The 19,878-nt window shown below is 60.2% G+C and overlaps 1 protein-coding gene across 1 annotated transcript; it reads left to right on the forward strand.

Annotated features, from left to right (window-relative positions):
• Window positions 1-2,641: 2,641 nt before the first annotated feature.
• NEU2 (neuraminidase 2) lies at window positions 2,642-10,118 on the forward strand. Its single transcript, XM_062202512.1, has 3 exons — window positions 2,642-2,722; window positions 8,096-8,300; window positions 9,174-10,118. Exons 2-3 carry the CDS (start codon window positions 8,100-8,102, stop codon window positions 10,116-10,118), a joined length of 1,146 nt encoding a protein of 381 aa, XP_062058496.1. The 5' UTR covers window positions 2,642-2,722; window positions 8,096-8,099.
• Window positions 10,119-19,878: the final 9,760 nt, after the last annotated feature.

Consider the following 19,878-nt stretch of genomic DNA (forward strand, 5'->3'; position numbering starts at 1 on the left):
CTGGCTAGCCTGTGCTCTGTGCTGGGCCCCCCAGACCCTCTAGGCCCTGGCTAGCCTGTGCTCTGTGCTGGGCCCCCAGACCCTCCAGGCCCTGGCTAGCCTGTGCTCGCTGGGCCCAGCCCCTGCCCTGCCCTGGGCCCCCCAGACCCTCCAGGCCCTGGCTAGCCTGTGCACGGCCCAGCCCCTGCCCTGACCTGGGCCCCCCAGACCCTCCAGGCCCTGGCTAGCCTGTGCTTGCTGGGCCCAGCCCCTGCCCTGACCTGGGCCCCCCAGACCCTCCAGGCCCTGGCTAGCCTGTGCTCACTGGGCCCAGCCCCTGCCCTGACCTGGGCCCCCCAGACCCTCCAGGCCCTGGCTAGCCTGTGCTCTGTGCTGGGCCCCCCAGACCCTCTAGGCCCTGGCTAGCCTGTGCTCTGTGCTGGGCCCCCAGACCCTCCAGGCCCTGGCTAGCCTGTGCTCGCTGGGCCCAGCCCCTGCCCTGCCCTGGGCCCCCCAGACCCTCCAGGCCCTGGCTAGCCTGTGCTCGCTGGGCCCAGCCCCTGCTCTGTGCTGGGCCCCCAGACCCTCCAGGCCCTGGCTAGCCTGTGCTCGCTGGGCCCAGCCCCTGCCCTGCCCTGGGCCCCCCAGACCCTCCAGGCGCTGGCTAGCCTGTGTTCGCTGGGCCCAGCCCCTGCCCTGCCCTGGGCCCCCCAGACCCTCCAGGCCCTGGCTAGCCTGTGCTCGCTGGGCCCAGCCCCTGCTCTGTGCTGGGCCCCCAGACCCTCCAGGCCCTGGCTAGCCTGTGCTCGCTGGGCCCAGCCCCTGCCCTGCCCTGGGCCCCCCAGACCCTCCAGGCCCTGGCTAGCCTGTGCTCGCTGGGCCCAGCCCCTGCCCTGCCCTGGGCCCCCCAGACCCTCCAGGCCCTGGCTAGCCTGTGCTCGCTGGGCCCAGCCCCTGCTCTGTGCTGGGCCCCCAGACCCTCCAGGCCCTGGCTAGCCTGTGCTCGCTGGGCCCAGCCCCTGCCCTGCCCTGGGCCCCCCAGACCCTCCAGGCCCTGGCTAGCCTGTGCTCTGTGCTGGGCCCCCCAGACCCTCCAGGCCCTGGCTAGCCTGTGCTCGCTGGGCCCAGCCCCTGCCCTGCCCTGGGCCCCCCAGACCCTCCAGGCCCTGGCTAGCCTGTGCTCGCTGGGCCCAGCCCCTGCTCTGTGCTGGGCCCCCAGACCCTCCAGGCCCTGGCTAGCCTGTGCTCGCTGGGCCCAGCCCCTGCCCTGCCCTGGGCCCCCCAGACCCTCCAGGCCCTGGCTAGCCTGTGCTCGCTGGGCCCCCCAGACCCTCCAGGCCCTGGCTAGCCTGTGCTCGCTGGGCCCAGCCCCTGCTCTGTGCTGGGCCCCCAGACCCTCCAGGCCCTGGCTAGCCTGTGCTCGCTGGGCCCAGCCCCTGCCCTGCCCTGGGCCCCCCAGACCCTCCAGGCCCTGGCTAGCCTGTGCTCGCTGGGCCCAGCCCCTGCCCTGCCCTGGGCCCCCCAGACCCTCCAGGCCCTGGCTAGCCTGTGCTCGCTGGGCCCAGCCCCTGCCCTGCCCTGGGCCCCCCAGACCCTCCAGGCCCTGGCTAGCCTGTGCTCGCTGGGCCCAGCCCCTGCTCTGTGCTGGGCCCCCAGACCCTCCAGGCCCTGGCTAGCCTGTGCTCGCTGGGCCCAGCCCCTGCCCTGCCCTGGGCCCCCCAGACCCTCCAGGCCCTGGCTAGCCTGTGCTCTGTGCTGGGCCCCCCAGACCCTCCAGGCCCTGGCTAGCCTGTGCTCGCTGGGCCCAGCCCCTGCCCTGCCCTGGGCCCCCCAGACCCTCCAGGCCCTGGCTAGCCTGTGCTCGCTGGGCCCCCCAGACCCTCCAGGCCCTGGCTAGCCTGTGCTCGCTGGGCCCAGCCCCTGCTCTGTGCTGGGCCCCCAGACCCTCCAGGCCCTGGCTAGCCTGTGCTCGCTGGGCCCAGCCCCTGCCCTGCCCTGGGCCCCCCAGACCCTCCAGGCCCTGGCTAGCCTGTGCTCGCTGGGCCCAGCCCCTGCCCTGCCCTGGGCCCCCCAGACCCTCCAGGCCCTGGCTAGCCTGTGCTCTGTGCTGGGCCCCCCAGACCCTCTAGGCCCTGGCTAGCCTGTGCTCTGTGCTGGGCCCCCAGACCCTCCAGGCCCTGGCTAGCCTGTGCTCGCTGGGCCCCCCAGACCCTCCAGGCCCTGGCTACCCTGTGCTCGCTGGGCCCAGCCCCTGCCCTGCCCTGGGCCCCCCAGACCCTCCAGGCCCTGGCTAGCCTGTGCTCGCTGGGCACGGGTTCTGCTCGCCGCCTCCTTTTGTCACAGGTGAGCTGCACTCGGGCTCTGAGTCAGGCATGACTGGGCCAGCGGCTGGACCAGCTTCTTCCTGACTAAGGACAGGCAGTGTCCCAATTGGGCCTGGGGCTGGCCTGCACGGGGGATGTGGTGCCTGGGGCGTGTTTGGTCAGCTGAGTGGGCGGCAGGTCCGAGGACTCCCTAGGGTGTATATAGGCGTGGACCTGACCAGGGGGCGCTGAGACTCCAGGGGAAGCCAGGAACGCAGGCATCACGCAGGACCTCTTGGAGAAGGGCTCCTTTGCGTCTGCTCACCAGGCCCGGCTTCCGGCTCACCAGGCCCGGCTTCCTGCCCACGCCCCGGCCCTCGCCTGCGAGCGCTCGCCCACGTTGTTCCTCTGTTGACACAAACAAGACTTCTCGCTACCAGGTAATTGTGAAGTGAGGGAGCCGTGTTTGAGGAATCTCAGACGATGGCGATTTTAAAGAGCCCACCGGCTCCTGGGACGCCACAGTGGCAGCCCGGGTGCTTGGATGTGCACGGGGCGCGTTGGAGGGGGAAGGTGAGGAGCAGGCTTCTCTTAGGCTCAGGAGACCCCATTCTGTCCTGAAGCTCCTGCTGGTCTGAACAAAGGATGCTCAGCCTCCCATCCCTCCCGGCTTGGGACAGAAATCACAGCTGGGCCCCCGCTGAGCGAGCAGGCTGAGTGCTGGGTTTTTCTTGCAGAGTGAGGCTGACCCTGCCTCGGGCTGTGCCGGGGCTGCTGATGGCCTGCCGGGTCCAGACTGCCTCCCACCCCAAACAGCACAGGCACACAGACTGTGGGAGAGGGAAAAGCTGCTACTGCGCCATCCTGGAAGGCAGGGGCCAGGGCTGATGGGTTTTTCTGTCTCCCAGTACACCACGGTGCTGACCATGGTGCCGCACGCATGTCTGTGAGTTGCTGGAGCATCTCCCCGAAGCGGGTGAGCGAGTGCTGGCAGGGAGGAAGAGGGAGAGGGATCGGGCAGGATTCCTTCGCCGAGCGTCTTTGCAGGGGAACATCGGAGAGCTCGCGGGCCCTGGTGGCCCAGCTGTGGGTCTCATAGCAGGAAAGCCTGGTGGTTGGGAGCGAGGCCTCTGGAATCTGGCAGATCCAGCCCGAGACCCAGCACCTCCCACACCGCGGCTGCACGGCGCCCTGACCCACTTAGCAGCTTCTCTGCAGTGTGAGGGCCTCAGGGGCCGTGTGGGGAGCGGGGAGCTTCCTCCTGTGAGATGCTGGGTGCTGTGACCGCTCCTGGCAAGGCCACAGCCAGCAGCAGCCACTGGCAGCCTCGGGCAGGGCCAGGTGACATTGCTGCAGCGGTAGGACCATTATGGACAAACGGCCGATTTTCAGAGCTGAGCCCGGCAGCTTTACCTGTCCGGTGGCCTGGCTACTGCTGCCCGGGACTGAGTTGTGCTGGGGTCCTGGCTACCCCACCTAAGAGGAGCTGGATTCCAACGCAGTCCCCACCTCCACGCCTGAATCTCATCCAGGCTCTCCAGGCGATGGGGGCACCTGCGGGGTCATCTCACCGGGTCCCTTTCTGCCAGGTGAGGGAGACAGAACCCTGGGAGGCAGGTGCTTGCCCGAAGGCGCGCACCTATTAGGAGCAGAATCTAGTCGTGCGACTGCTAACTCGGTTCTCTCACCGCTGCGTCAGCCTGAGCTGTGGAGTTAACCTGCCAAGGTTAGGGTCAGGGCAGGCCGAGGGGCCGGCTGCCTACAGGAGGTGCTGCAGCATCCCTGGGGGTTCCACGAGGTGCAGGGAGATGGGGTTTTCCGGAACTCCCCCAAGGAGATTCGTGAATCCCAGCGCTGCTATTCAGGTGTGGCCTCGGTTTCTGCATCCACACGGTGGAAGGATCATCGTATCCGCTTCACGGGGGTGCCAGGAGGGCTCAATGAACAAGCAGCTGTGAATCACGTTGTACCTAATAGGGTTTGCAACGCAGTTGACGGAGGTTCTTAGGAGATGCGGGAGTGCTCAAGGCGTGCCCGGCAGCACATGAGGGCCGTGCGAGTGTCTGGTGTCCTTACCATGAGGGCATGCAGGTGGGTGTGTGAGTCTGCAGCGCTCAGGGGCTGAGGGGAACTGGGACAGGCACGGAGCTGACGCTGAGTTCCCCCTCCCCCTCCTCTCCCCTGTGCCAGGACAGATGCCTATGGGGGCTGCAGGAGGGTCTCGGGGCTGGTCCTCCATGCCACCATCTCTCCCCTGGCGCGGGGCCTTTGTGGGTCACCCGAGGAGGTCCCTGCTGGTGAACTGGGTGTAGACGTAGCCCCTGCATCCCCAGGAGAAGGCAGGCCGCCTTGAGCAGCGAGCTGGGTGTCTTTTGTTCCTAAGCAAATCTGGGTGCAAGAAGAGCACCGTGAATCCCCGCTGCCCGGGGGAGTGGGTCTGGCGACCAGGGTTGAAAGGGGGACCTGGACCCTGTGGACATCAGGGCAGGTGCTTTCGGCTCCGGCACTCTTGGTTCCGCTGTGGTTTGCCCCCCGGAGCACGCTGACTCTGCCGCTTCCACCTCTCAGAGCCAGGCTCCCCTGCGTGGTCCCTGTCCTTGCCTCTTCAGGCTTATGTTGGGTCCCACTGGAAAACTGCCATGCACCCCCCTTCCGCTCCCTTTTCCCTGAAACCAGAACCAGGACTTCCTATAAATACTGCAGGTTGGACCGCTCCCTTGCTTCCCACGGCCTGGGGCTAAAATCCTACTCCAGCGGCCCTTAAGCACAGGCAAATGCAGAAAATTAGTCATCAGGGAAATGCAAATCCAACGCATGGCGAGACGCCCCTGCATGTGCACCAGGAAGGCTGGCATCCAAGAGACACCGCGCCAAGAGCTGTGGGGACCGGGGAGCAAACGGAAACCTCCCACACTGCAGGGGAAAGTGGCAAATGGCAGAGGGGTTTGGGAAGTAGCTTCACAGTTGCTCAAAAAGTGAAACACAGCATTGCCATCCGACCCAGAAATTCCACTCCTAGGAATACTGTGGCGGCCTGCCATTGCGACAGCAGGTTAAGTCACTGTTCGAGACCCAGCATCCTACGTTGGCATGCCAGTTCCAGTCCTGGCTACTCTGCTTCCGATCCAGCTTCCTGCTAGTGTGCCTAGAAAGAGGGCCCAAGTGCTTGGGCCCTGCCACTCACTGAGGGGCCCAGACAGAGTTCCTGGCTCCCGGCTTCAGCCTGGCCCAGGCTTGCCTGTTGCAACCATTTGGGGAATGAACCAGCAGATCTCTCCCTCTCTCTTTGTCACTCTGTCTTTCAAATAAAGTAAATAAATCTTTTTTTAAAAAAGATAATAGAAAATGGAATTAGTAGACCATTTTATTCTGGTGCAAATTTAAAAAAAAATACGCATAGTTATTTTTATAGCACACATTTGAATTTTTTGAAGTTTCCCAATATGCATGGATTTCAACATTTTTTGCACCAAAACAAATTTTTAAATTTTATTTTCCACAAACTTTTTGAAGTACCCTCACACTCCTAAGAGAGGTCCATGCAGCAGCCTGTATGCTTATGGTCAGCACAGCCAAAAACCGGACAGCACCCAGTGCACAGCAACCGAGGCCGGGGTGGGCATAACCGGCGCCCTCCGGTTTGCACAGCTGAGGCAGTTGCACGACTGCAGACTTTGTGAACCGCAGACATTCACTGCTCAGGTCTGGAGGCTGGGAAGTTCAAGATCAAGGCCGGGGCACGTGGGTGTCTGGTGAGGGCCCAGCCGCTGCGCCCAAGGTGGCGCCCGCTACTTCATCCTCCTTCTCCCTTGGATGCTCATCCTTGAGGCACAGCTCCCTGGACACAGGCCCCTCCGGACTTAGGGGACCCATTTCACCACGAGGGGCGCAAGCACTCCAGCCGCAGTGTGGTGCAGCCGCGCCATGCAATTCCGCTCATCCAGGTAGCTGGGATGGCAGTGTGGGTTTGTGCTACACCACACGTGAGCCCTGGAGACACCCCCCCTAAGAGAAAGAAACGGACCCTGTACCGCATGGCTGCTTTGCTATGAAGTGTCCACCGCGTGCCACTCAGCGAGGCTGAAAATGGACCAGCAGTTTCCGGGGGCTGGGAGAGCGCTGGGGAATGACTGCTCATGGGTGAGGGTTTCTCCTGGGGTGATGAGAATACCCTGGAATTCAGAAGTGGCAAGGGCTTTGTAGTCAGTGACCTCCGTCTCAATTCTCAAAACTGAGAGGTCCCCTTCCTGGGGACAGGTGAGAGATTCCGGGCGGAGGTGGCCCATCTCCCCTGCCCCGTTTCGCTGCCCTCTGAGCGACAGCCACCAGCTCCTGTCCCTTTCCAGGCCTTGGTCTGCACCCACTCTCTCACCCTTTGGAGTTCCTTCGAGGATGCCCTCAGCGAACCTCGCTCGCGCCTTCTGAGGGCCCGCAGGGTGCCGTGTACGGAGCCGGGTCATCGTAGGAGGTGCAGAAAGGTACCTCTGGTTCGGCCAGTGTCACTGGAATTTCATTAAGGACACTTCCTAGGGCGAACTCGGCGAAGCCACAGCAAACCCCTGATCCATCTTCTGAGCTGCGATCTTATCTGGATCTTATCACAGAGGTGTCGCCCTTCACCCACCTTTAGCATCTGCCCTGCTGAGTTTTGCCTTGCTCCCTGGTCCTGATAATGCTCACTGCAGATGGCTGATAAGTTAGGTTGGACTTGGAGGACAGTCCGTGAGGGACGAAATGCCAGCACTCTGAAACAGTGCGCGGAGGAAGGCCCCTGTCCCCTCCTCATGGAACCCACTCCCCCACTCCCCACTCCAGAGCCCCCTCCTGTGCAGGGGTCCCCCCACCCCGGAAGCAGGTGCTTCCTGGGAAATATCCAGGCAGGAGGTTTTCGGGGGGGGGGGTCCCCGGGGGTCAGCACCTGTGGAAAGGAGGGGAGGATCCCAGGAAGGGCAGAGAGGGCAGCTCACTGAGACAAAGCCTCAAGGGAGGCCCCGCTGACCCACAGGGCTCTGGAGCAGGACAACGGGGCCACATGGGCTCCACGTTCTGGGTGGGCTGCTCCTGACAAGTGGGGGTGACTTGGGGGGCAGCCCTCCCTACAGCTGGGCGTCTGTCACCCTGAATGGGACACCAGTGTCACTCCCCGTTGCCAAGGATGCTCCACTCCTCCCTACCCTTCTGACTCAAATACTCAATGTTTTACTTTTACTTTTTGACACCTCTGGGGGCTCTTCCCAGCTCCGCTGAGCCACCAGGGGTCTCTGCCACCTCCGCTCTGTGTCCCTAGGTGACGGCCACAGGGGAGGGGGCGCGACTGAGCCTGAGCCTCAGCACCCTGGGCAGCAGAGGCTTGAGAACCAGGGATTTTTGTCCCCTAAAACAACCCCTAGGGCTGTGGAGGAGCTAGAAAAAGCTCCCAGGCGCCGTCCCTGGCAGCTGCGGGATGCTGTCGGCCAACGCTGCTGTCCTAGCTGGGTGAGCAGCTGGTTGGCGTGTGGGGTTCGGCAAAAGTTATCCCAAATCTGTTGAAAGGGGATTCACTCAATGAAATAAAAATCCAATTCAACGTGGACTTTTGCAAATGCCCCCTGCTGACAGCTCACGGACTGGGTGCTGCCAGCCCCACGGGAGGCACCAGCGGGACATCAGAGGAGGGGGTCCCCCAGGGGGGTGGCCAGGCCGCCTGGACCTGGGTCAGCCTGTGGCGGTGGCGCAAGGGGGCGGTCAGGGACCCCCGTCTTGGTGGACATCTCCGGCTCCGTCTCAGGTGTGACTGTGGGTGACTTGTCTCCTCTTCCTGTCTGTGCCTCCAGCCCCATGGCCACCTGCCCGGTCCTGCAGAGGGAGACCTTGTTCCAGCTGGGAAGCCACACCTACAGGATCCCGGCTCTGCTCTTCCTTTCCCAGCAGAAGACGCTGCTAGCCTTCGTGGAGAGGCGGGGGAGCAAGACGGATGAGCACGCCGAGCTGATCGTGCTGCGCCGGGGAGACTACGATGCAGCCACCCACCGGGTGCAGGTGAGGCAGGACGGCCCGCGCGCGTGTGCGTGTGTGTGTGTGTAAGTAACCTGAGAGGCAGGGGTTGGGTGATTGGCTGCAACCTGAAGTTCCAGCTTGAAGACCGAGTGGGTATCTTGATGAAGACGCCCGAGATCACTTACATTGAAGGGCTTTGACCGTTATCAGCACGACCCTGAAAGAGATGGACCTGGGCCCGAGTTCTGTTTGCCACTCAGCAGAGGGGTGGCCTCAGGGGACTCACCTGCCCTACCCAAGGCCATCCATCTCCAGCTGGAGCTACCAACGCTGTCCCCGGGGCGAGGAAGCAGCAGAGGAGGTTGGGGCGGTCAGGCTGGGCAGGTGCCCGTTGGGGCTGAGCTGTTAGTGGAGGGGGCGACAGACAGCAGAGCTGCAGGGCAAGACGACACGGGCCTGGGGGTTATGGGAGCTGACTGTGAGTCCCCAGTGTCCAGGGCCGCACCCTAAGAGTGTGCCGTATGGACGATGGGAGATGACACGGCTCAGGCTGTCGCTGCCCCTGCTAGGGCTTCACTTCCCAAGGACAGCAAGCTGGAAGGGACTGGTGCGTGGACGGAAGTAGGAGGAAGTGGGAACAGCCAGGGCTGGGTCATTGCTGTGGCATGGCCTGGCGTGGGTGCTCTGTAAATGTGGCCGAGGGGAAGGGAGGGAAAGGCAGGGAGCCACTCTAGCGGAGAGCAGGCAGCCTTGGGGGGCAGCAGTCACCCCAGGAGCTGGACAGGAGTTGGGGGTGAAGCAGTCCCAGTGACCGCCGAGACGTGGCTGCCTGCTCCTGGCCCCAGGGGGCAGCTCCACTTGCCGTCTGGGGTGGCTGCAAAGCTGTGCTTCTCCTTTCTCTCTCCTTACACACAGTGGCACGCGCAGGAGGTGGTGGCCCAGGCGCAGCTGGAGGGCCACCGGTCCATGAACCCCTGTCCCCTGTATGATGCGAAGACGGGGACTCTCTTCCTCTTCTTCATTGCCATCCCAGGACAGGTCTCTGAGTACCAACAGCTGCAAAGCAAGGAAAACAAGACACGGCTGTGCCACGTCACCAGCTCTGACCACGGGAAGACCTGGAGCCAGGCCACAGATCTCACCAGCTCCGTCATTGGCCAGGCCCACAGCACGTGGGCCACCTTTGCCGTGGGCCCCGGGCACTGCCTGCAGCTGCGAAGTGGCAGCCTGGTGGTGCCCGCCTACGCCTACCGGAACCTGCCCGACCTCCCGCACCCTTCCCCCTACGCCTTCTGCTTCCTCAGCCAGGACAACGGGCGCACGTGGAACATGGGGAACTTTGTGGCCCCACAGACGCTGGAGTGCCAGGTGGCAGAAATCAGGGCTGGGGGGCAGAGGGTGCTGTATCTCAACGCCAGAAGCCCACAGGGATCCAGGGTCCAGGCCCAGAGCACCAACGGTGGGCTCGATTTTCAGGAGCCCCAGGCCGTGAAGGCGCTGGTGGAGCCCCCCTATGGCTGCCACGGGAGCGTGGTCAGCTTCCCCAGCCCCACGTCGGGGCCAGGACGCCGGGTGAGATGGCTGCTCTACACCCACCCCACCGACTCCCAGCAGAGGTCCAACCTGGGTGCATACCTCAACCAGCAGCCCCCCAACCCCGAGACCTGGTCGCAGCCCACGCTGCTGGCCACGGGCAGCTGCGCCTACTCGGACCTGCAGATCATGGGGACCGGGCCCGACGGCTCGCCTCTGTTTGGGTGTCTGTACGAGGCCAAGAATTATGAAGAGGTGGTCTTCCTGCTGTTCACGCTGAAGCAGGCCTTCCCAACCGCAGCCGCGGCTACGGCTGAGTCCCAGTGAACCCACGGAGAGTGCACGCAGGTGGGTCCCCTCGCTGCCCCCTCCTTCAGTGGCTACGGAGGCTTGCTTCCCGGCCCTGCCCCCTCCCCATCACTGCTGCTGTCAGCCGAGAAGCCCCAGGAGGCCGGCTCCCCCTGGGCACCCCCAGAAAGGTGGGGAGCTCTTCCCCGGGCTGCCCTCTGCATAGTTCCGCCTGCCTGGTCCCCCATGCCCCAGCCCCCGGGCCAGTCCGTCCTTCTCCAGAGATGCTCACTAGGTTCCTGGGGAACGGCTTCACCCAAGATGGGAGCACCCCCAAGAGGCGTGTGTGTGTGCACCTGGGTGTCTATGTGCATGTATCTGTGTGTCTTTGTACTCATGTGTGTCTGTGTGTCTACGTATCTTTGTGTGTGTGTCTTCATGTTTGTGTCCCTTGTCTGTGGGTCTGTACATGCATGTACCTCTATGTGTCTGTGTGCTCATGGGTGTGGGTCTTTGTGTGTCCTCATGTGTTTGTGTGTCTACGCTAATGTTGCAGAGCAGACATACCGGGGAATGGCTTTGCAGAGAGAGAGAGAGAGAGAGGCCGGGCCTGGGACAACGAAGCCAGCTCAAGTCACTGCCTCTACCAGGACCCGTGCGGCAAACACCACACCCTTGTGGGTGCGGCCTAAAGCTAAGGAATGGCATTCCTGCCCAGCGCTGGAGGCTGGAATCTGAAGTCAAGCTGTGGGGGCTGCTCCCTCCAAAGGCTGCGGGGAGGATCCTTCCTCACGATAGGATCCGGCTCCTGGGGTCTCCCCCTGTGTCACTCTGGTCCCTGCCTGCGTCTTCCCACAGCCCTGCCCCCTTGGTTCTCCCTTCTGTCTCCTGTAGGACCTGTGTCACTGCACCTGGGGCCCTCGCCAATAATCCAGGCCGATTCCACCCCTCGAGATCCCACCCACACCTGCAAGGCCCTTTCTCCCAATATGGCCACGGTCACAGACGCTGGGGCTCAGCACCAGCACTTAGCTTTGGGGGCCACCGTGCAGCCCACTGTAGCCATTGCAAGTTCTTTTGTAGCCATGAGGTAGCCAAGGTGGGAGAGAAGCTGAGTGGACCCGAGAGTTCAGAACAGCGGAGGTGGGAGGGTTGAGGTTGTCCTGTGTCTGTGTGTGGACCTGCACTGGGGCACGGGGTCTTTGGTGACCTGAGAGCCACACAGAGCTGGAGGGGGAAGGGGCACTGTGCTGGCCCAGCTCTTCCTGTAAGAAAGAGCAGGGATAGAGTGGCGCTGTGGCGTAGCAGATAAAGCCACCGCCTGCAGTGCCTGCATCCCACATGGGCACGGGTTCGTGTCCCAGCTGCTCCACTTCTGATCCAGCTCCCTGCTAATGCGCCTAGGAAAGCAGCGGAGGGTAGCCCAAGTCCTTGGGCCCCTGCACCTACATGGGAGACCTGGAAGAAGCTCCTGGCTCCTGGCTTCGGATCAGCTCAGCTCTGGCCATTGTGACTATTTGGGGAGTGATCCAGTGGATGGAAGATTCTCTCTCTCTTTCTCTCTCTCTCTCTGCCTCTGCCTCTCTGTAACTCTGCCTTATAAATAAATAAATAAATAAATAACTTTGAAAAAAAAAAGAAGCCTGTTCTTTGCTCCGGGGGGAGGGGGGGCTGGCATCTCGAGAGGAAGCTGGCATGGGGGGGGTGGGCACCTCTCTCACCCCTGGGGCTGTTCGGGAGCCTCGGTCACATGTCCCTTGGTCACATGTCCCTCTGTCAGTCAACACAACCCTCTGGAAGGCCCCCAATCGGAGACATCAAGGACCAGTCATGGCCCTTGCAGCCGTCTCTGTGTGGAAGAGTGTTTAGGTAGAATTTTAAGGTGTGAAGAGCTGGAGTCGTTGCTGGGTTCCTGGAGGGGTCCCCGGCCCTGGCATGGCTTTTCCAGTGGAGTTCTGGGAAGGCCCCTCTGCTCGGGGGATGCCCACCTGGTGTCTTCCAGAACGATTCGAGGGGAGCTGGCAGAGGGAGGGGGATGAGGCTGAGCCCAGGAGGGTGAGGACGCGGCCTGGTGCAGCCCCCCCCCCGCCCCCAGGAGCTCAAGGGTGGGTGGCCCTAGAGTACACTATCCGTGCTGGGGTGCCTTTCAGAGTGACAGGGGGTGCTGGGCATAATTCCATCAGGACGGCAGGCATTAGCCAGAACTGTCCCAGGCAGACGGAGTGAGGACTGCTCTGGGGGCTGGCAGCCACTGGCTCCCCAGGCAGAGCCAGCCATCTGCGGAGAGTGCAGGGATGGGGGAGCAGCACGGGGCACCCGGGCACTGCCGGCCGAGCAGAGTGTGGGTCACCGTCTGCATTCACAGCTCCAAGTGTGTCTTGGAATTCTCTGCAGGAGTTTTTAAGCAGTTCTAGTGTCTGGGCTCAGACTTCATCAACAGATTCGGAACCTGGGGGTGAGGCCCAGCAGGGATACTTCCCCCAAAAAACTCTTCTCAATTCTTCTAATGAACAGAAGGAAGCTGCTACCTGGGTACCAGCATCCCATATGGGTGCCAGTTCGAGTCCTGACTGCTCCACTTCCGATCCAGCTCCCTACTAATGGCCTGGGAAAGCAGTGGAAGATGGCCCAAGTGCTTGGTCCCCTGACAGCTGTGTGGGAGACCCAGAAGAAGCTCCTGTCTCCTGGCTTTGTATTGGCTCAGCTCTGGCCATTGCAGCCATTGGAGAGTGAACCAGTGGATGGAAGACCCCTGTCCCTCTCTCTGTAACTGTGCAACTCTGCCTCTCATATAAATAATTTTTTTTTTTGTTTTGACAGGCAGAGTGGATAGTGAGAGAGAGAGACAGAGAGAAAGGTCTTCCTTTTTGCCGTTGGTTCACCCTCCAATGGCCGCTGCGGCCAGCTCATCATGCTGATCCGAAGCCAGGAGCCAGGTGCTTCTCCTGGTCTCCCATGTGGGTGCAGGACTTGGCCATCCTCCACTGCCTTCCCGGGCCATAGCAGAGAGCTGGCCTGGAAGCGGGGCAACCGGGATAGAATCCAGCGCCCCAACAGGGACTAGAACCCGGTGTGCCGGCGCCACAAGGCGGAGGATTAGCCTGTTAAGCCACGGCACCGGCCTCAAATAAATAAATCTTTAAAAAAGAAAGCACTGGCACAGAAGATCTATAAAGTTCTTCCTAATCTTAATGATATACAGAGGCTAAGGTCTTCTGATTTGAACGTTGAAAAAAAAATCATTGATTTGATTAAAGCTGAAGTGATCTTATCAAAGGATACCATTGAGAGAGTGAGAAGTCATGGGTTGAGGGTTTGTAATATGTACATCTGACAAAGGGCTTGTATACAGCATATGTAAAGAGCTCCTACAAATTAATAAGAAAAGGAAAACCGAATGAAAATGGGCAAGACCTTGAACAGGAATTTCACACAGGAGGATCTGCCAAAGGCTGCACATGGAAGTTACTCAGCTCCATTAGTCATCAGGAAAAGCAAATGACACTCACAAGCTGCTGAGTCACTCCAGTGACTAAGGTGAGAAAGATGGATCATGGGAAATATCCACAAGGATGTGAAGCCACTGGAGCCCCTTCCATCTGGAGGGAGAGAGAGTGCTCCACGTGCTCGGGTGAGCAGACGTCCAAATCCCTCAAGACCCAGAAACTCCAGAGTGTGGACTCGAGAGAACTGACCGCGGAGATCTGACGAGAGCAGCCTCCTTCGGGATGGTCCTGCCTGGAAACAGCCCACGTGTGGATCAGAGACGCAACACACAGCTGAACTGGGGAACATCCGCGTCGCGGGCTGCTACACAAGAACAGAGCACAGCGGCCCGCCACCGCGCAGTTGATTTGGGGGCATTACACTGAGTGAGACAAGCCAGAATAGTCTATGCTTCACAGGAGTATCTGTTTAAGGTTCAAGGATAGGCAAAGCTTGTCCAGGGTGTATCTGTCAGGGTAGTGGCCACTTCAGCTGCTGGCTGGGAGAGGGTGAGAGGGGGACTCCTGGGTGCTGGAAATGTGCTGTTGATTGGCCTGGGATCCATGTGGGTAGTGTGGGTGATTCCACGTGTGAGAGATCAGTGAGCTGCACACCCAAGAGATCTGTGCCTTGCCGTGCCATGCACTGTGTCTCAGTAACATTTGAGGTGGGACTGAACAGTGCGTTTGCTAGTGTTGTGCCCGAGTGATAAATTCAGTGCACTGATAAATTTTAGAGTCCTTTATTGTCGTCGGCGGAGAGCGGGCTCATGCCCCAAAGAACTCTCGACCCCGAAGCCCAAAGCAACAGGGTTTATAAAGGCAAAAACCGCTATGATCATGGGGAAATATACGGGGGGTCAAGCTGACCTAAAACCTATGCAAAATTAATATCAATTAGAATCTTGACATTAATCCAAATACTGGTTTTAATCATATGTAGGATGTAGACAAATTACATTATTAACCCAGGTGCAGCCTATTCACTTCCAAGCTTGAGCTAGGGGGTTTCTATGCTCTGCCAAGTGTGATATAGGGACTACTATGGTCCGAGAGTTTTAGATCATAGTTTCAGACCAGAGTCTCACGGTGTGTGTGTGTGGGGGTGCCTTCCCAGAATGGAGTCTCAGGTACTCCAAAATGGAGTCCCTACTGTCAAGGTGTCACTTCACTAGTTTCGCTCTCAAACAATATATTGGGGGGCTGGCGCTGTGGTACAGCAAGTTAACGCCCTGGCCTGAAACACCGGCATCCTATATGGGTGCCGGTTTGAGACCCGGCTGCTCCACTTTCAATCCAGCTCTCTGCTATGGCCTGGGAAAGCAGTGGAAGATGGTCCAAGTCCTTGGGCCCCTGTACCAGTGTGGGAGACCCAGAAGAAGCTCCTGGCTCCTGGCTTCGGATCGGCGCAGCTCCAGCTGTTGCGGCCATCGGGGGAGTGAACCATCGGATGGAAGACCTCTCTCTCTCTCTCTCTCTCTCTCTCTCTGCCTCTCCTCTCTCTGTGTAACTCTGACTTTCAAACGAATGAATAAATCTTTTTAAAAAAACCCAATATATTGTGTTTTTGAACTTTGGAATGAGTTTTTTAAAGAAAATTTTTCTTCTGGAATAAATTTTACAGCTACAGAAAAGTTGCAACAATAGAACAGAGCACTCCCTGAATCCCCCAAACCCAGCATCCCCGAAGGTTAACAGGCAATCAGCACTGGCACGTGACTGTTGGCTGAGCTCTGGGGTCCTGGTGGATTCTGCAGTTTTCCCACTAACATCCTTCATCTGCTGTGGGATCCAACCCAGGAGGTATTCAGCAAAACAGAATTTTTATTGGAATGAGTTTGTATCCTTTGAGTCAGACACATATACAGATCCATGCACATATCCAACAGGCCACCCCCCCAAAAAAAAATAACTTTTTTTTTTTAAAGATTCTTATTTATTTGACAGGTAGAGTTACAGACAGTGAGAGGGAGAGTCAGAGAGAAAAGTCTTCCATCCCCAAACTGCAATGATGGCTGGAGCTAGGCTGATTCGAAGCCAGGAGTCAGGAGCTTCTTCTAGGTCTCCCACGTGGGTGCAGGGACCCAAGGACTTGGGCCACCTTCTGCTGCTTTCCCAGACCATAGCAGAGAGCTGGATCAGAAGAGGAACAGCCGGGACTAGAGCCGGCGCCCATATGCGATGCCAGCGCCGCAGGCAGAGGATTAACCTCCTGTGCCACAGCACTGGCCACTCCCAAAAAAATCACTTTCTAAACAAACAAGCACGCTGTGTGTGCGTCAGCCCGGATGGATGTGTGCAAAGGCCAGAGTTCACCCCTGAGGCTCAGAAGGCAGCCCTTGCATCAGTTAGACCAGCTCGTGCCATGGTCGGGGGCACATGGGCCAGATTTGAGTCCAGGGCCACCACCTAGGACATGCAAGGGCTGGGGTGTGTGTGTGTGTGTGTGCTCATGCATGACCATTGCCATGTCCAGTGGAGGCTGGGGGCCAGCCCTGTTCAGCCTTCTGCCTGCATCCAGCCTGGGGTGTGGTTCTTGCAGATGCTGCACTCAGGGCTGCCACCGCCCACCTCACCTCTGCAGCCTGTCCCTGCAGACGCCGCCCTTAACCTCAGCCTCTGATGGGACCTCCGGGCTGTGGACCTTTGTCAGCTCCGAGCATCCACAAAGCACAACGGGTCTGCAGACTCCAGGGAACGCAGTCCTGCTCGGTTTCTCCCCGGAGCCTGGGTCCCAAGGCCCTGGGTGCTGCTCTTCCCTCACCTCCTCACCAGGGGAAGGGATGATGGCAGCCCGGGCTGTGGCCTGCTCTGTGGACCACCAGGCGGAGGGGTTTGGACCAAGAGGCCGTGTGCACTGAGATCCCAACTGTGGCCTCGTCCACGGCCCGAGAGGGCAGGGTTCCCAGGGAGCCAGGGCTGCAGGGGCCCCCACGTGCATTGTGACCACGAGAGCGGGGCCCCACCCAGCGAGGGAGAGAGGAAGACACCCAGCACTTAAATGCGTGCTCCAAGAGAAGGTGAGAGAGCTGACTGTGCTACTTTGTCAAATTCCATTTTTGCACCGTTTCTGGAATGGGTGCCAAGGATTTGCAAGGATAAAGGACCAGGGAAAGTGTTCCAGAGCCCCACTCCTTCTGGCTTTTTCTCTGTGAACACCCCAGGTTCTCCAGAACTCATCAAGCTGCAACATCCTCCCAGGGTTCTTGCTCCGTTTCCTAAGTGACGTTAGGTCCCGGGCGTTTCCTGCAGATTCTTCTCTTGCAAACGTTAGGAGTCACAGAGATGCCCTGGGCACTGCCTAACCAGTCCTTCCGGGTCAGAGTGTGCAGTTCCGTGACTTCTTTTTCTGTTATAAATAACACGGCGATGAACATCTTCGTGCATCAAGCTTGTGCGTATGTATAATGCATTACGTCTGTCAATCAAATCCTCCCGAGAGGCGTTCTGGAGGCAAAGAGGAAGATTCAAAATCCCTTGAAGGTGTTGCTTACGAATGTAAAATGCAGCTCCCACTTCCAGGTAAAAACCCCCTGAAATGGATTCCATCTGGAAGACTTCCAAGCCCGTGAACCCTGGAAATACTGGCTACGGCCCAGTCCTGAAGTCCCAGCCCCTGCCTTCTGGCTGACGTGGTTTACGACCTAGGTGAGAACACAGAGGAGGGTGCGTGTAGCAGACCTTCAGGAATCACAGAGGCCCCAAGGCCCCTGGGTGTTTCCTGGCCCAGCCTTGCTCACCCGGTGAGAGCTGGGACAGAGGCCTGGGGAGGCCACGCAGTGGGCCAGCCCCTCCCCCACCCTCCTGGACAGAAGACAGAGGGTCCCACTAAAGGGTCCCAGCTGTTGCTGCTGCCCTTTTCCTTCTCACCTGGGAGAGCAGCAGAAGATGACCCATGAGCTGGGGCCCCCGCCCACCACGTGGGAGACCTGGGTGGAGTTCCAGGATCCTGGCTTCGGTCTGGTCCAGCCCTGGCCATTGCGACCATTCGGGGATTGAACCAATGGATGGACGATCTCTCTGTCTCTCTATCTTTCCCTCTCAATCTGTAAGTCTACCTTTCAAAATAAATAAATAAAAGACATTTTAAAAATGTTTATTATTATTTACTTGAAAGTCAGAGTCACACAGAGAGAAAAGGAGAGGCAGAAAGAGGACTTCCATCTGCTGGTTCACTCCACAGTTGGCCGGAACAGCCGGAGCTGAGCTGACCCGGAGCCAGGAGCCAGGAGCTTCTGCTGGATCTCCCATGTGGGTACAGGGGCCCAAGGACTTGGGCCATCTTATACTGCTTTCCCAGGCCATAGCAGAGAGCTGGATCGGAAGTGGAGCAGCCAGGACCTGAACTGGCACCCATATGGGATGCTGGCCCTGTAGCCAGTGGCTTTACCCACTATGCCACAGCGCCAGCCCCAATAAAATCTTTTTAAAAAAGTGAGCATTCATGAAAGGCTGTTTGCTTGTGGGGCATCAGTCAAAGTCCTCTGTAGGAGTTCTGTGCTCTAACCTCTAGGCAACCTGATGAGACAGGTTGCTACGTCACTCCCACCCGGGAGAGGATGGGAGAAAGATTCAGCCACCCGCCCCCAAGCTCACAAGCTGGAAGCGGCCAAGCCAGGAGGTCGCGTCAGGAGTCTGCCTTCCTCCTGCTCTGACTGGGAGAGGAGTAGACTGGAAGTCCCCTACAAGCCCCAGCGTGCTCAGGAGGCCGGGGTCCTGTCCCCTGCTCCGTGTCTGGGGACCGGGGAAGTGACTGTGCCTCTGGCGGGCGCCCGGTCAGCATCTGTAGAATACACGAGGGAGTGAACACATGGACGATGCCAACCTGATCCTACGGGAGCCCAGGGTGGGTGCAGGGGAGGGTGGGGCGGTGGGAGCGGGGAGAACTGGCTGGGCCCCTGCTGGGGGCTGCTTTTCAGCCTTGGGGGCTTTCTCCTGCCTCCGTGGCCGAGTCCGGTTTGCCTGTCAGGAGGAGATTCTGTTCCACGTGCGGAGGACTGGGTCGGGGGCATGAGTGAGCTGGGGAGGGGGCAGGCTCAGGGAGGCCCGGGGACCTTGACACAGTCTGGGGACAACTTGCATAAGGACAGAGCGAAGGCAGGGCTGGCAGCGCTGGGGGCCAGGGCAGTGGATTCAAGGAGTCCAGTGACTCATCGGATGTGGGTGGTGAGAGAGGGGGCTGGGACGAGGATGTCACCCAGGGTCTGGCTTGGGGGCAGCCGGTTTGGTGACAGCAATCTGGGCAGGCGCTGGGTACTGGGTTTTGGCGGGAAGGCGGAAAATTCAGATGAGATGCGGTGTGAGGAACAGCTCACCGGGCGAGAGCCTGGGAGTGCACACTTGGAAGCCACAGCCAGGCAGGAGCCCTGGGAGAAAGCGGAGAGTGGTGCAGACAGAAGAGGGCGGATACGAAAGCCTGGAGACACCAAGGGACCGGGGGGGGGGGGGGGGGGCGGGGGAGCAGACCCAGGTCGGGGAGGCAGACGGAGAACGAGGGCAGGTGGGGGGGGGGAGCACGTCAGGAGGGCGGGACAGGCCAGCAGGAAGGGCAGGGAGGGAGATGAGGACCCGGATGCGGCTGGAGAAGGTTTCAGGGAGGGTGGGCCAGAGGTCCTCGGTCCAGCAAAAGACAGAGGGCGCTGCCCAGGCACAGGGGGAGGGGGAGCTGGGCTCGCTCTCAGCCCCACCTTTGCAGGTTTCTGTTTAATTGGTCTGAGGCCCGGCTTTGCAGCTGTGAGCCGAGAACCTATTTGCAGGGAGGTTTTTCCTTTTTCTTCTCCACTGGAACAAACTTCAGTGGGTGCACAGGAAGAGGGGGAGGCGTGGGCAAGGAGGAGAGGGAGAAAACCCAGCAGCCTGGAGCGCGCTGGGAGCTGGTCTCCGCCCGGCTTGAGGGAGCCTGGGAAGAGCAGGGGCGGGGCGGGGCTGATGGGGTCCTGGGAGGCGGCTGGGGAGATTCACGCTGTCTGTGGGCAGGAGAGTGAGGGGTTTGATATTTGAGGGTTCTGGAAGGGGGCTGGCCCCAGGAGTGTGCAGAGGTGAGGTGGGCAGGGGAGGCCAATCAGAAAACCACAGGCTTTGGCACTGCGGCTGTGGGAGACGGCAGGGCAGCACCTGCTGGTTGGAAACCTTGGGTTGGGACTGGTGAGAGATGGAGGGAGGGGCGTGGTGGCCCTTGGAATGGCACAGGGCTCACGGCCAAGGTGGGGGCTGCCTGGGTTCCCTGGCCAGCGGTTACAGGAGATGTCCAGGTGTGGAAGGAGCAAGGGGTACTCTCGCCAGGCTCCGAGGGGTGGGCTGGGATAAGGGAGACC

Source organism: Lepus europaeus, chromosome 1 (genome assembly GCF_033115175.1).
Source record: "Lepus europaeus isolate LE1 chromosome 1, mLepTim1.pri, whole genome shotgun sequence".
In the NCBI taxonomy this organism is placed as follows: domain Eukaryota; kingdom Metazoa; phylum Chordata; class Mammalia; order Lagomorpha; family Leporidae; genus Lepus; species Lepus europaeus.

Bases quoted from the DNA above. Each gene is read 5' to 3' on its own strand.
- NEU2 (XM_062202512.1), top strand. From the start codon at position 8,100: ATGGCCACCTGCCCGGTCCTGCAGAGGGAGACCTTGTTCCAGCTGGGA. The intron at 8,301-9,173 runs GTGAGGCAGGAC...CCTTACACACAG, and splicing joins CAGCCACCCACCGGGTGCAG to TGGCACGCGCAGGAGGTGGT.